Source organism: Lynx canadensis, chromosome C2 (genome assembly GCF_007474595.2).
Source record: "Lynx canadensis isolate LIC74 chromosome C2, mLynCan4.pri.v2, whole genome shotgun sequence".
Lineage (NCBI taxonomy): Eukaryota > Metazoa > Chordata > Mammalia > Carnivora > Felidae > Lynx > Lynx canadensis.
This window is the reverse complement of record NC_044311.2, coordinates 100,748,798-100,765,361: the sequence shown is the minus strand read 5'-3', so window position 1 is coordinate 100,765,361 and position 16,564 is coordinate 100,748,798. Positions and strand designations below refer to the sequence as shown.

Sequence of the window (16,564 nt, the reverse complement as noted above, 5' to 3'; positions counted from 1 at the left end):
GGAGGCCTGCCTATCCATGGATATTGGACACCAACAGATGCCAGGCTTCATGTAGAGACCTGGTGAGAGAGGAGTCTAAACTAATGCACAGGGATCATAGTGAAGAGTCCTGAACACCGGTGTTTGGAGTTTGAATCTGATTTGGAAGGGGGGAAGGAAGAAGAAAATGACATAATCAGCACTTTATCTTGAGATGATTCACTTTTGAATATGAACAAACTGGAGAGAGGCTGGAATGAAAGGGATTAGGTTAGGGTCCTTTTGGTCTGGATTATATGACAGATAATGAGTGTATGAGCAGGGGGGTTATCCGTTGAAGGTTAAAGAAGAGGTGAGTTTGATCTATGTTGCAAAAGTCAAATGCAAAGTTTTGGTAACTGGGTGGATGAAGAGAGTGAGGGAGAGGGGAGAATAAAATCCAAGGTTTCAAGTTCCAGTCACTGAACTACCGACAGAAACTCAGAAGAGGCACTTTGAGGGGTGAGAGGAACAGCGTGAGTAGCTGGACTCTGAAAATACGCGATTTGTTGTCAGTGAGCAGGCTATCGAGGTGGGAGAGTTCAACAGGAACTTGGAAACATGTTTGGAATTTAGAATCGGAGCTTGAAACGAAGATTTTGGTGTCATCTGCACAAAGGTGCTATGGGAAACCTGGGGAATGGATGAGATCTCTGGAGGCGGGAAAAGGAAGAAAATAAAGAACAGATCCTTGGAAAATACTTACATCTGGGGGCAAGGAGGAAGAGGAACCAGCAAAGGAGACAGAAGGAGAGTGGTAACAGAAGAATATGAACATCTAGAAGTTTGCATCACAGGACACATGGGGATGGAAGGTTCCAGAAAAAAAGCTGACTTAGCAAACCCTCAGAGAAACCCAGAAAAATTAAGCCATTTGGGTTGATTGAAAGGTTCTAAGGGTCAAGAGGACAGGAGATGGCCTCAGGCGGGAAGGAGGGAGTGGAGAAAAAGAGGCAAAGGCAGCAGGGCGGGGCAACCTTGGAGAGTTTGAGCATGAAGAAAAGGAAGACAGTGGCTGCAAGGGATGAGACGTGAGGGAAAGTGCTTTGTTTCCTTCTTAAGGTAAAGGGCACCAGTTAAACCTATTTTAGAGATCCGATGAGCCACAGAGAGGGATGAGTGAGGATGCATAGGTACTGTCGGTAGTTAAGCAAAAATAAGTAAGCAGCAAAAGTACTGTCCATGGCAGAAATCCCAGCAGGATGAGGTCCTAAAACTGTTTCAAACCTTATGATAAAGCAAACCAGAACTCATGGAGCTGCCGTCCTTAACTCCCACACAACAGTTCTCCAAGAAAATAAGGCCAGGGCCAATTAAACAGGTATTTCCTCCTCTTCTGGAGGAATGCATGAATTTAATGCACGCATCCCAGGGCAAAGGGGGAGAAGGAGCCATCACTATAGGCAACCTTAAAAAGTAAAATAACTTCTATCGAGTATAGGAAGAAGAAATCTTGCTAATGAATTTGGGCTATAAAATATTAGGATTTTCTTTTTATAAGAACTGTTAGCAAATTGCGTAACTTGTAAATATCCTATGTGCAGGAGAAGGGAGGGTATTTTTACCCTGTGTTTTGAAAAACAAATAGTTAAATGCACTCAGGCCTGAAGGTTACTTCACTCACTCTATATGAGGTAAAAGCTTCCTGGGGAAAAAAACAAAAAAGGTGGAAAAGCAAAAATATTGATAGTGGTTAATGAGTGATGGCTGGCTTTGATTGCTGTAGGAAGTCTAGGTAGGACAATGCTGTAGAACATTCAGCAATCTGTTCCATTGTCCCATCCTTTCCTATCAAGGGGATGGAGGGGTGTGGCACTGGACACAGGATGTCAGAAAGGAAAAGAGGAATTGGAGAAGGGAACAAAGAGATAGACTCAGTGTTCCTAAGGAATGTGCACACCCTCCCTCTTCTGCGGGATGGCCTGGGTACCGTGTGTGTCCCTGTGTATTCAGAAATGGTCCCTGGGGCCCCACTGCTGTCACATTGCTGCACAACCCTCAGGCATGAAGAAAAGCATTGGAGGTTGTTAGCACATCACTGTCTGGAGGTTGAAACTGGGCTCAGCACCAAGAGAACACCAGAAGGGATTTGTCTCTTCTCCGTGCTTGGATAATGGCTATTCCCTGAGACCCAGGGAAGAATTAAGTTCAACGTGTGCCTCACACTATATTACACACTCAGTCCTGAACAGCTGGGCTGCTAGTACAATTTAAAAAGAAGAGAGAACTGGCTGTTCACCATCAATGTATAATGTATTCATAATAAATCTCTCAATGAGGAGGTATAAAGATTTCCTGTTGCTGCATAAGCCAAAGGAACAGAGCATTAGGCAAGTATCCAGTGAGTCTCATTAACAGAAACAACCAATACGGAAAATCCAGGGGGACTTGCTCCACATTTCTGTTAGTAATGGCAATTTTTTTACCTGAAATATGCTAGTAATTTTCTCGCTTGTAAAATTGACTTTGCCTAAGGATTAATAAATATGCTTTCTCTTAATAGTTACTGAATAGCCTCCATGTTCTAGAGACTGGATAACAAAACATTTCTTGTCATCTTTTTTCTTTTTTGCGTTTTTGCTTTATTTCTGAGAAGATAAAATAGTAAAGCCATCCCAGATTGATTTATTTTAAAAGAAAATGGAAATAACATACATTTAAAATTTAGTCAAGGGGCGCCTGGGTGGCTCAGTCGGTTGAGCGTCCGACTTTGGCTCAGGTCGTGATCTCACAGCTCGTGAGTTCGAGCCCCGCGTCAGGCTCTGTGCTGACAGCTCAGAGCCTGGAGCCTGCTTCTGCTTCTGTGTCTCCCTCTCTCTCTGCCCCTAACCCTCTCACATTCTGTCTCTGTCTCTCTCAAAAATAAATAAACATTAAAAAAAATTAAAATTTAGTCAAAATAATAATTGATAATAATGAACCCTATGAATTAAAAAATTTTGATTCTAGGGGCACCTGGGTGGCTCAGTCAGTTAAGCATCTGACTCTTGGTTTCAGCTCAGGTCATGATCTCACGGTTTGTGAGTTCGAGCCCCGAGTCAGGTCTTGCACTGACAACCCAGAGCCTGCTTGGGATTCTCTGTCTCCCTCTCTCCCTGCCCCTCTCCTGCTCGCACTGCCTCTCCCAAAAAAAATAAATAGACTTTAAAAAATTATAAATAAAGAAGTAAGTAAATAAATAAATAAATAAATAAATAAATAAATAAATAATTTTGGTTCTAAAATGGGTGGTAGTGGTTAAGAACAAAGTTAGTAAGGTCAACACAAGGACATTCTCCTCCTACACTTTGCTTGCCAAGTGCAGTCACCTATGTGGGGTCCCCAGTGTCAGAGCCAGTCACAGAGCCATCTAGCTGCTGGAAGATAGAAACCAATGACAAATGAAAGATATCTGTCAGAGATAATTTTCACACACGCACACGCGCACACCCCCCCACACACGATAATTTTCACTTGAAATTACTCCTGAAATTTTTTCATACCAGAGTTAGAACTGTGTCTGTCATAGTCACTTAGACTTTATAACAATAAGATCATCTCAGTGTCTAGATGGAAAACTACCCTCTTTTCTCGAAGGCAGAGGAATGGAACATACATTTGATCATTTAATAGCCGATTTGACTTTTTTAAAATATGCGTCCAAAAAGAGGGCTCTGTTGAGTAACCTGTGTTGAGCTCTTAAAAATCATTATCTGATTTGTCAAGAAATTATTCCCACTGACTCAGGTGTTTACAATAGTAAAATAGCATGTACAATAACATAAAAAATAGTATACATAATAGCAATTGTCTTCTTTAAAATTCTGCCTTTCCTGGAATTTAAATGCCTGTCCCAGAATTATCGAGGTAGATTTCATCTTTGTGTCAATGGCTGCCTGAATAAAGCAGAGAGGCCAGCATTAAGCCACCTTCTGTAGGAGACACGTCAGCAACCGCAGTTTGTCGTCTTAGGAATATTCTTCAGCAAACATCTTTGTTTTCCAAACATTAACTTATTTCCCCATAATAGCTTTCCTGAAATGAAATTACTGGATCAAGTGGTATGAATATTTTAAAGCTCCTCTTTCTCAGCATGTTTCTAAGCAGCTCTCCAAACGGGTATTTATTAATTCACCTTCTGTGAGTAATATACGAGAATTACAGCCATATTCCACGCTTAACAAGCTGCTAATAAGACTACATGACTTTTATTTGTGCTTATAGCAAGCTTGGAAAGTTTTGCAAGTGTTCATTTACATTTTTTGTGCGTATTTGCTAATTTTGCGCTGTTTCCTTGTCAGCTGGCTTATTTTTCCCAGCTCCAGTCTCAACTGCTTTTCTCACCTCTGTTGCTTTGCACAGGGTCACATGATTCATTTAGCTACTGGGTAGATGAAAAGTCCCCAGTGGGGCCTGACCAAACCCCAGCCATCAAACGCCTCGCCAGGATCTCCTTGGTGAAGAAGCTAATGAAGAAATGGTCCGTGACTCAGAACCTGACGTTCCGAGAGCAGCTGGAAGCTGGGATCCGCTACTTCGACCTACGTGTGTCTTCTAAACCCGGGGATGCCGACCAGGAGATCTACTTCATTCACGGACTTTTTGGCATCAAGGTCTCGGATGGGCTGATGGAGATTGACTCATTTCTTACACAGCACCCCCAAGAGATTGTCTTCCTGGATTTCAACCACTTCTACGCCATGGATGAGGCCCACCACAAACGCCTAGTTCTCCGGATCCAGGAGGCCTTTGGAAACAAGCTGTGCTCAGCCTGCAGCGTGGAGAGCATGACGCTGCAGGCCCTGTGGGAGAAGAAGTGCCAGGTAAGTGGAAACAGACATGCTTGCAAGGGCACGAACGTAAGTCTGTCTGCTTTTTATTTTTCACCTATTTTGAGAGAGAGAATGTCCAAGCAGGGGAGGGGCAGAGAGAGAGGGAGAGAGAATCCCAAGCACTGCCGGCATGGAAGCGACTTGAGGGCTCGAATTCACAAACTGCAAGATCATGACCTGAGCCAAAATCAAGGGTTGGACGCTTAACCGACTGAGCCACCCAGGAGCCCCCCCTTCTCCCTTTTCTATATCACCAGCTGGAGGGCAGCTCACCCCAGAGCTCTTAGGCTGGACGGCAGAGATGATTTGGAGTGTTCAATGTACACACACCAGTTCCTGGGCGCTTGTGAACTGGGATTGACACCTGCCGAGTATTTACAATTTGCTTGGCAGACTGTTCGAAGCATCTAGGTTGCCTTTGAATGGCCTGGCCAGAACCAGCGCACAACAGTGTGGTGAAATTGGACCAGTTGGTGATTACCACTTTCTTTATCTCCCATAGAATCCCATTTTCAGGCTCCTACTTCCCCTCAGGGATAGGCCGGCCCATTCTGCCTCTACCTCAATGTCAGAAAATCCCTGCATTAGCTGACAAAGCATGTAAGTGATTCGACTCAGAGGCTTAACATTTTAAAAGGCTCCCTTCACAGATTTGGGGTCATGGCTGGAGAGAGTTAAGGAAGGAAGAGCCCAACAAAGGGATCCAGGCTGGAGAGAATTCCCAGGTCCCTTAAGCTTAGTAGAGCCTCCACACTAGGCCTCGAGGAACGTCCAGAAAAGGAATGTGGGCCTCAGATATATGCTGCTCTGATCCCACAGGATGATAGATAATGGGAGAGGGGAGCTTCAGGAAAGGTCAGCCTCCCATTTGGACTATCTTTAAAAAAAGAAAAAAAGCAAGTCCCTTTCATTCACAGCTGCTCACTTACTCATACATGCACATCAACCAAAGCATCTTAAAGAGGCAGTTATTTTTGAACTTGGGGAAGAGCTTTTAATTAAAAATCAACTAAAGCTTTTTCACTTGCAAATATTTATTGAACACCAAGTATGTGCCAAGCACCAGTCTAAGCACCTGAGATAAATTAATAAATAAAACAAAGATCCTTGCCTTCATGGGGCTTTGATTCAGGTGCAAGGAAATAGATCATAGATGATCATCATAACAAAACCATTACAGAAAATGCTAGAAAGGGATGCAAGCAATGAAAACAGAAAGGCAAGTGTGATTAGGAGGAACCAGCGTTCTGTGGGTTGGAGGGTCGATCTCAATTGTAAATAGGTTGATCAGGGTAGACATTCGAGGGAGTTAATCATGTGGACACTGGGGGAAGAACTTTGCCAGCAGAGGAACCAGCCAGTGCCTGACGTCTTTGAGGAGAAGCAGGGGCATGGGGCTGAAGAGCAGAGCAGCGAAGATCAGAGCCCGTGGGTGATCGGTTAGGTACTCCGGCTCTCGCTCTGAGGGAGGAAGGTTGTGAGAGGGTTCTGAGCACAGGGTGCTGTGTCCTGAATTACACGTTAATGGAGTCTCTGTGTCTGTTTGGAAGAAGCCAGGGGTAGGAGGGGAACCGGTGAGGAGAGCATTGGTAGCAAGTGGTCAGATTTGGAATCTACCAGAAGGTGGAGCCAACAAGGTTTGCTAGTGGATGGGATTCAGGGTGCAAAAGAAACAGGCTTCCAGGATGCCTCCCAGGTTTGGCCTCAGTAACTGGAGATGCCAGGTGGTTTTGCACACCTATAAAAGGGCTAAATAAACGTCTTTGACTCCACAGAGGCTAATGAGTTAACTCTTAGTATCTCTTAAAATTTCTCTAAACCACTTTTCCTCGCTGAAACTTTGTGATAGTTTGCCAAATATTTATCACACCTCTGCCCCTGAACCTACGTTGATATTTTTTCAGACTCAAAGGCCTAATTTGGAGAGATTTTTCTCTCAGTGGAGTCTCTCTTACGATATGAAATAATAGTAATAACAATGTCGCCTTAACAGCTAACATTTATTGAGCCTCTCTGCTCCGTGTTTGGTACATGGATTGGCACATTTAATCCTCTCTACAGCACTATGAGGTAGGTGTTTGTTATTATCCTCATCTTATAGATGAGACTTACAGAGAGACTAAGCCTCTTGCTGGAGAGAACATTGCTAGTGAGTGGCAAGAGCCAGGATTGAGTCACAGCCTGCCTGGCTCCCCAGAGCTCCCGCAGCTTCTGATGCCGTCCCAGCGCCGTTCCCTCACCTTGGTGGTTTTCATTCAGAACAGATATCGTGGGTTACTTACGCTCATAAAAACATGTTCTCCTTACCCTTGAGCCCCTATTATCAGAGAGTCACAGAGAGTTAGCAGAATGGAAGAAAGGGCTAGAGACCTGTAGGAGGGCCTTTGAATTTGGGATTCAGGTAAGAATAAATCTGAGTAAAGCTAAGTTTGATAATTAGATATCTGGCATAAATATAGATTTAATACTTTGTAACCAGGGAGTATCCTGGATGGAATGCCTTCCTGCATACGAAATTGTTTGGAAGTCTGCAAGAGTAACAGGTTATCTTCAGGAATACTGACTAGGGCGGACAGTGAATTTCTAGCAGCAGGGGGACGAGCTATCCTCATTTTCAAGTATGGGCTAATCTGTGTCTTCCAACTACCACACACCTCAAATTACGAAGGGAAGAGATTACGATGACATATCAGAAAAAGGGAGCCTGTCATCCATTTGAATTGGAGGATCTCCCTGTTCTTCGCTTCCCGAAGTTTTCCTTGCCGTGTCTCTTCTTAACACCTAAACAGAGACCTCACAGTCATCAGTCACCTACCCTGTGCTGGTGGTTAAACTTTAAATATTCATTATGTAATGAGCTGCCTGGCATGTAACCCCCTGAGTATTTTATCACTACAATTTAATAGCACGAAGCGTACTACCATTCAGTCAAATTTCATTTACCCGACAGTTACGTCCCAGCTCACTGATACATGTGCGTAGCGGCTATGGGTTTTGAGGTACAGTGAATTAGAAGATTTATTCTACAATGTGGCAGTATTTCGAATCTTAATGAGAAGGTGGGAGTACAGAACATTCCTAAAATACAAAACGACCGATATACAATTGCAGGATAAAACTGCCCTACCTGCATTCTATGAAGAAAGGGGTTTGTAATCAATCAATTGAAAAATAGTACATAGCATAAATCTACAGCCCAGGGGCCGCCAGTAAAGGACCCATCAAAATAAGAGGAGGTCAATCAAGGAATAATTCTCAAAAGAAATTCGATTTCAAATCTGAGCCTCAAGAGAAACCCTGAACATAAATTGCTGAGCTGGAAGGGAGAGAAAAATATAGCAGGGCAATGGAGGGAGGCAGATGCGAAACACAGGCCCTGGGGCAAGAGTTACTGCCCTAGAATTCCATAGAATAAGGTTGGTTTGCTAGGTCAGCCTCCTGCTGTCAGCAGAAATTCTCCCTATAACTCTTAGGGTCAGATTGCTCAAGAAGTCTCTTGAGGAAAGGCATAAAGCCCCTTTTGTACAATTTGTACTCCTTACACCTTTTCCAAGGAAGACTAAAGAATAGCACGGTCCTCTTATCCCCTGACACTGCTCAGGGTCCAGGCAGCTCTGAAAATGGCCTGCCGGAGAAGGGTCGCACAGCCTCCCGCCTCTCCCACAGTCCATTTCCAAGGCCAGCTTTCTCCCCTTCCCCAGGCTGGAGACCCCAGCCTTCCAGCCAGCCGATTACACCGCCAGCGGGAAATCCTCCCAATCTCCCAGGCAATCTGCTTACTATGAGCCTGTGATTAACCTCATTGACACACGTGTTTACCACAGGCATCATTAGCAGTCAGTCAGACATTACTCAACACCATTAAAAACAACAAGAACAACTATTTGCCTGTTGGGTGCATCCAGCCTGGTGCGCCCTTGCTCTAGGCCCCCAGGAGCAGTTGGTCAGGCACCTTAGTCACCAGCTAAACACACTGCAAAGGAAACACACATTCATAGCCTTCCTTCTTGGGTGCCTGGGGGATTATGCTCTCGGGCTAGCTCTCTGAGGATTGCGGTCCAGGGAGTATAAACACGCTGGACATTCCTCCAGGAAGAGATTACTGGTGCCTGGGAGCAGGGGGAATCTATTACTTCTAGAAACCTAGGCAGCAGAGCTCTGAATTGGGACAATCAAAATAGCAATTCCCTGTCCCTCAGCTGCCTCTCAGAAACTAATTAATGCTGTGGCTGTGGCTTGCTAATTATTTTCAAAATCACTACCAGTCCCCAGAGGCCCCGCTGGAGACCCATCGCCTCCTGGAAGTCATCCCTGCCTGGAGTAGTGCCCTCCCACGCCCTCGTGGGAAGGGTTATTTCATTCAGTCAGCTCGCACTGTTGAAACTCTAGGTACTCCCAGATGAGTTCAAGGTGTTGGTCACAACCCCAGGAGTGTCAGTTTCACGAGCGTAGGAGCCATGACTTGTAGACCGCGCCAGCCACAGGGCTCTCCATCAGGGGCTCAGAGCCCCAAGGGAAGGGGCATGGGTAGAATTTAAGTAGGCTGTGAATTTGCATGGGAAAAATCTACATGTCTATTCCCTGTCACTTTTAGCTGAAAATTAGTATACTCATCGACAATGAGTGCAGGCAGTCAGCCACAGCACTATCGGCCGTACGGGTGACTTTGTCCCCACAGAAATCACAGCTATTTCCATATTACGTTTCAGTCATTTGAAATATCACTTAAATTCATCATAACTCAAAATGATGGAACTTAGTACACTTACAACAAAATACTTTTATTTAATGTATGTATTGTGAAGCACATACATTAATTTATTATAAACTTAATAATATGTTAATAGCTATATTTCAGTCTTAATAATTTCTTTTGTAATCCTATTTTATTTTAGACATTCATTTAAAACATAATCTGAGAAGGGGTTTGGGATTTTACCATACTTCTAGAGGTGTTTGTGACAAAAATAAAGCTAAGAATCTTCAAGTCATATACAAGTACTTAAACCTTTGCTTATTGATTTTTCTAAATATATGTATAATATATATAATATATAATATATTATAATTAATATAAATATATATTAAATATAATGATTTAATTTCTGTATGCTTGTATTCGTTTGTCTTTAATCCTAGCAATCAGGACAAAGCAGGGAGTTAACACTCAGCTTGTTCATAAATTGCTCTCCTTTTTCTGTTTTGAATGTTTCAGGTTCTTATTTTCTATCACTGCCCCTTCTACAAGCAATACCCCTTCCTGTGGCCTGGAAAGAAGATCCCAGCGCCCTGGGCAAACACCACAAGTGTGCGCAAACTAATCCTCTTCTTGGAGACCACTCTGAGTGAGCGGGCCCCACGGGGCTCCTTCCATGTCTCTCAAGCGATTCTCACCCCCCGAGTGAAGACCATCGCCCGAGGCCTGGTTGGTGGCCTCAAGAACACTCTGGTTCATAGGTAAGAGTTTGCTTCCTCTAACTTGAACACTGACAGTACAGAGCCTGCTTGGGATTCTCTGTCTCCCTCTCTCTCTGCCCTTCCCCTGCTCATGCTCTCTGTCTTTCTCTCTCTTGAAATAAATTAACATTAAAAAAAAAAAATTTTTGCTTCCACCCCAGAAGTAAGGTTAAAAAAAAAAAAAAACAACTTGATTCTCTTTTGAATCAACAGTAAAATTGTATAGTTTGAACATTTAGAATAATGACAAAACAGAAAACCTTATATTTGAAAAATCTGTGCATTTGAGGTGGTTTGCATTAACTGTGGCCAAAGGATCTCAGAATACTTTGTTGGAATATACAGTATACCGTAACTACTCTCCGAACTTTGATGCTAAGGCAAAGCACTTCAAGCCAACAGCACTCTGTTCATTTCTGGCACGTGGTCACACTGTGAACTTGCCCTGCCCTTGCAGCCGGCCCAAGTACTCACTCATTTAAGAAGCATTAAGTGGGGCGCCTGGGTGGCTCAGTCGGTTAAGCGTCCGACTTCAGCTCATGTCATGATCTCGCGGTCCGTGAGTTCGAGCCCCGCGTCGGGCTCTGTGCTGACACCTCAGAGCCTGGAGCCTGTTTCAGATTCTGTGTCTGCCTCTCTCTGACCCTCCCCCATTCATGCTCTGTCTCTCTCTGTCTCAAAAATAAATACACGTTAAAAAAAAATTAAAAAAAAAAAAAAGCATTAAGTGAGGCAGCTGTGCTAGGTGCTAGGTATGCAGAGATAGCCTGCCACGGTTTGTCCCTTCCATTGTGACCATGAATCCTAAGAAGCAACTGAGGATGCTGCCTGCACTGTCACAGCTTGAAATACTTCTCAGAGCACAATTTATTCTCACTGTACAATTAGGTAGGAGAAGCTCCAGATACTTATACACACACACACAGACGCACGTGTGTGTGTGTGTGTGTGCCTATGCATATGGATATGGATAAAGGGAATGTTATAAATACGTTTGGATAACAGGGCAACCGTGTTATCCAAGCTGAGGAAGTATTGGGGTGATAAAGGATATTTACAAGACTCACTTTGGTTCCTGAGTTCCAGGTGGTAAGCACCAGCGTTTACATAGAGAAAGGTTCTTCCAAAAATGTGTCCCTGCCTGCTTGGTTCTGAGTTTGGATAGCATCATTCCAGATAACAGGAGTTTACCTGGCAGGAGTTCACATAGCAGGGAGCACCTGCACTTTTGTTTGCTGGTGAAAATTCCTATGTTGCCTTATGTTGGCCATGAACAAAACCAGAAACCTTTACTTTGTGACTCTATTAAGTTTTGACTAAATTACTTGTGCTGAACTTGGAAAAGAGAATGTCATAAACCAACGATATATCTCTGAAAGACCCAGAATTACAAACTTTCTTTTTTTATAATATATGTTTATGTATCCACACTATTTTCTGCATGCATTGGTAAATTTATGGATTAACATTATTTATTTATTTATTTATTTATTTATTTATTCATTCATTCATTAGTCCAACAAAGGTTGAGTACTTGGGAGGAGCTAGGTCTAAAGATACAAGGTAAACAAAAGATAAATAAATAAAATACATAAGGTAAACAAAAAATAAAATAAAGATACAAGGTTAACAATATAGTCTCTGTCCTCATGGAACTTAAGTCTATCAGGAAAAATAAACATGTACATTTCTATAAACATTGTGAAAATAACTATAATAAAGCCTGTACAAGGAGCTGTACTAACAAGGGAGAGGAAGTATTTAAAAATAAGGATACGTTATATCCGCATACTGTAACTCAGAATATGAATTACCTTCTTGCAGATGTTTTCATTTCATTCTTAAATTAAGCCAGCCTCCAGGTGGGCATATTGTCTAGAGTACATTATTGTCCCCATTTCAGATGGGACTCAGTAAAGTTAAGTGACTCGGACCCACATAGCTGGTAAGGGTCAATATTCTGAGACTCTGAGTCAATACTCAGAGTTAGGGTAAAAGCCCTAACTCTGGACTTTGGATTATTCTAATGTTGCCCTTTTCCATATTTACCACTGACTTGAATATAGCATATTTCATTGCTCTGCTCCTTTCTGCTCCACTGGCCTGTAATTGTCTTACTAGTACCTGAATCTGGTCGTATCTTCTTGATTACAGCTGTGAACCCACAAAGTCACAATTCATACTTGTTCATACTTGTCAATTCCTAGAACTTTAATCTGGCTGCAAATGAAGCACAAAAGTCTTGACCTTAGTGGTAATGATGGCGGCAAATGCCCAAAGCCAAGAGATCCTAGCATGCCAAGCCCTTGCCCACTGATAGTAAGCAGGTGTCTCGAGACTGGAAAGACACTTGGGCCTCTCCACCGTGCTGGTCTCAAGAATAGTACAAGCATTGCCAGGCCTCCACATCCACAGACAGGAGAAACAAACCCAGTCAAGAGTTTGTTCCCAAACCCCCAGCATGACATGCAGCTGTTATTTTCTCTGGGCAGTTGAAGAAGCATAGCCAAGAAGCAACTCCAACATGCCAAAAGTCTGTCCTAACTAAGGTACAAGGGTGCTGTCAGACTGGTCCTGGGCACTGGTTATCAGCTGCACCAAGAGGAAAAAGATCAGGTATATTTTCCCACAAATGTAGAGGTGCCTTTTTTTTCTTTTTCAGTGGGAAGTTAACCTAACTCTTGGGTGAAATTTTGGACCTGAGATCTTGTTTGCTATGGTTCATCACCCTGAAAGGAAGCCATGAAAAATACAGCCATTCTGACTGAATGTCTATGGTAGTTGCCCCTAGATTCTTAGAAAAATTGGACTCACACTGAAATCAACGGGAAAAAAGGTTATGCCGAAGCCCAAGGACAGAGCAGCCATGAGGCCATAGAAAGGGACACAGACTGAAATCAGAGGCCTGAGACTGAAACCTGACTTGGTCCCTGTTATGGGCTGAATTACATTCCCTGGAAATTCATATGTTAGAGCCCCAGGCCCCAGTCTCTCAGAATGTGACTGTATTTGGAGGGTCTTTAAAGAAGTGATTAAGTTAAAATGAGGTCGTTAGAGTGGGCCCTAATCCAGTCGGACTGGTCTCCTTATAAGAAGAGGGAATTTGGACAGAGAGACTCTGGGGATGGGTGTGCTCAGAGAAAAGCTGATGTGAGGAGGTGGCCATCTGCAAGCCACGGAGACAAGACTCAAACCAAACCTGTCAACATCTCAGTCTCAGACTCCAGCCTCCAGAACTGGGAGAACATACATTTTTGTTGTGTAAGCCACCCAGTCAGGCGTTTTCTATGGCAGCCCTAGCAAACTAAGGCTGTCTCTTAACAGGTGGCCTTGGACAAGTTTCCTGAGGTCTCTGATCTGTCCCTTTCTCGCCACTTAAAGAGGATTAATAATACTGCACAAAACTGTAGAATCTTACGTGACAATGCCTACCACAGTGCCTGGCACAAAGTAGGCATGCCAACTCTACCTGTAGAGAAAGCCAGAAACGGAGAGGGCCAGCCTTGTTCCCAGTGGGCTTCAAAGGCAAAGGGAAGTTTCTAAGCAACTGCTCTGCTCGTGGGGCCTGGTGCTTCACAGGCCTATCAGCAGTATCTGGCTCACCCTTCTGCACTGATCCCACCTTGGTAAAGGCCAGGAGTTAAGAAAACAAAGCAGTTTTTCCTCACAATGAGTTCTACATTTTCCTGTCGTTGTACGTAATCCTGGTTATTTGATCCTTGCCTTGAGGAAAGGTTGATACGAGCAACCTGAGGCTGACACAGAGCTCTTTGTCACCGGAGACCGCACATTTCCCACATTTCTCTGCTCAGGCTCCGGGGATCCCCTGTGGTTTGGCTCGGCTGGAGTCACCTGGAGTTGCCACCAAGCCTGTAATTCTCATTTTCCCATGATGACCAGAAGATGGCGCCAGCATTACATACCTAAACACTGACTGGCAGATTATCATTTTTTAAAGTAAGCTCTACACCCCACGTGGGCTTGAACTCACGACCCCGAGATCAAGGGTTTTGTGCTCTACCAACTGAGCCAGCCAGCTGCCCCTGACTAGGACATTTTAAAAAGAAGTCTTGAATGGATCAGGCTCAGGACTGCAGTGGCCTTCCTGTGGGCCACTGTATGTATGCCAAGCCTCTATCGCCAAGGGAAGACTATTTGTGGCGCTTTGTTCTCAGCCTTCAAATATCTCTACCCTACACTCTACGATTCCTTCTCTCCTGCCAAACACTTACATGGTGCTTACTATATCCCACGCGTAGTTCCAAGCACTTCACATGTATTACCTTATTTAATTCTTCAAAAATCTGTATGAAGTTAGTAGTATTATTATCCCCATTTTACAGGGGGATAGACTGAGGTGCAAAGAAATTAAGTAAGTTGAGGTCAAGTTGAGGTTATTAAGTCTTCAGGAGACCCAGTTAAAAATGTAATTACTCATGTGATCGTGGTTTTTTAAATCCCAATTAGACTACTAATATAAAAATGCAAATTGACTTATGAGATGCATTTTAGCCCCTGGCCAGTTATCAAGTCCACTGAGTGAGGGAAACAACGCAGGACTGACCATCGTTGTCACGGTAAGAGGAAAAGAGAAAGGAAGGCAAAATGGTACCGAGGCCTCAATAAGGTTGTCAAGAAGACGGAGAGGTCAGGAAGGGCAGCTCTGAAAGAGAAAAGGAAAGGAGAAGATGACAACCAAGGACAGCGTCACCACAAGAGAAAGAAGTCCACTAAGATGAACTTATTTTCAATTTTTGCCTAGAGCAAATTCTTCCTAAAAAATCCCCAGTCCCTTAACCAAAATGTAAGCCACGGTTTTTGTCTTCCTCACGGTCTTCTCAGCTTATCAGGTATTCAGTGAGCTATTTTTCCCATGATGCAAAGCTATGAAGTTTCTGTACCACTCATGATATTTCCATTTCCTGCTAATACAGAAGGCATCACATTAAATTGTTGTCATTTGTTTATGTCACTAAATTGTGAGCTGCTTTGGACAAAACATTCTGGCTATCACATAGAAAACCCTCAAATTGTACAATGTAACTCGCAGGCTGTGTTTGTGAGACCACTGAGTAAGCACTGGTCCATTAAGAAGCCACACATACTACTGGAGTAACTGTATATACAGATGGGAAAGTGAACCCTGACCACCTCCTTCATACCATACATGAAAATTAGCTGGAGGTAGATCTTTGATCTAACAGGAAAGCTAAAACCATAAAGCTTATAGAAGAAAACAGGAAAATATTTTTGTGACTTGGGACTAGGCAAAAGTTTCCTAGATAGGTCACCTAAATTATAAGAGAAAAATTGATGAGTTAGACTCCATTAAAATCAAGGAATTCAAATCACCAAAATATGCCACTGAGAAAATTAATAGGCAACATATGGGCAAGGATAAAATATCAAAAAGCATATCTGAGAAAATACTAGCATCTAGAATATATAAATAACTTCTACAGCTCAACAATTAAAAGAAAAAAGAAAAAAAAAGAATACGTAGAAGAATTGAACAAGAACTTCAAAAAGCAGACATACAAATGGCCAATAAGCACATTACAAACTGCTCAGCCTCATTCTTCATCAAAAGAATGCAAACTGAAACACTGTCATATATTTTTACATACCCACTAGAATAGCTAAAATTAAAAAGACTAATCGTGCCAATGTTGGTGAGGCTCTGAAGCAACCGGAAGTCTCATATTTTGTTGCTGGGAATATATAATGGAACGACCTCTTTGGGGAAAGATCTGGAAGTTTCTTATAAAACTAAATGTAAACCTCCCGTATAATAAAGCAATTTCAGGTGTTGGTACTTATCCAAAAGAAATGAAAATAAATGTTCACAAAAAGACTTAGATAAGAATATTCATAACAGTTTTATCCACAATATCTAAAAACAAGTAGCTTCCCATTTATTCATCAATAAGAAAATGGATAAACAACCTACTGTATTCATGCAGTGGAATACTGCAGTGATTAAAAAGGAGAACAGACTACTGGCGTATATAGCAACACAGATGAATCCAAAACCAGAATGCTTAGTCAAAGAACCTCACACAAAAAATACAGAGTGCGTGAACTTGCATGAAGTTCTAGAACAGGCAAATTTAATCAATGGTAGGACAAAAGTTATGACAACTGTTGCCTCTGGGAGGATGTGGACAGGGATTGATGAGGAAGGTACATACAGGAACCTTCTGGCATGCTGGCAATGTTCTTTGTGTACCTTGACACGGGGTATGTATTATGTGTTTACATTTGTCACAACTCAACTA

The 16,564-nt window shown here is 42.9% G+C and overlaps 1 protein-coding gene and 1 long non-coding RNA gene across 4 annotated transcripts in view; one reads left to right on the top strand and one right to left on the bottom strand.

Moving 5' to 3' along the window:
* The window catches only part of PLCXD2 (phosphatidylinositol specific phospholipase C X domain containing 2), a 50,790-nt gene that overhangs the window by 27,372 nt on the left and 6,854 nt on the right, over window positions 1–16,564 (top strand). For both annotated transcript variants that reach the window (XM_030328602.1, XM_030328603.1), the window contains exons 3-4: window positions 4,360–4,820; window positions 10,045–10,286. In XM_030328602.1, coding sequence (XP_030184462.1) covers window positions 4,360–4,820; window positions 10,045–10,286 — 703 coding nt within the window. The remainder of the gene's footprint in view (window positions 1–4,359; window positions 4,821–10,044; window positions 10,287–16,564) is intronic.
* LOC115523020 overlaps window positions 4,187–16,564 on the bottom strand; it is a 33,194-nt gene continuing 20,816 nt past the window's right edge. For both annotated transcript variants that reach the window (XR_003971618.1, XR_003971617.1), the window contains one exon: window positions 4,187–4,799. This is a non-coding gene — a long non-coding RNA (uncharacterized LOC115523020). The remainder of the gene's footprint in view (window positions 4,800–16,564) is intronic.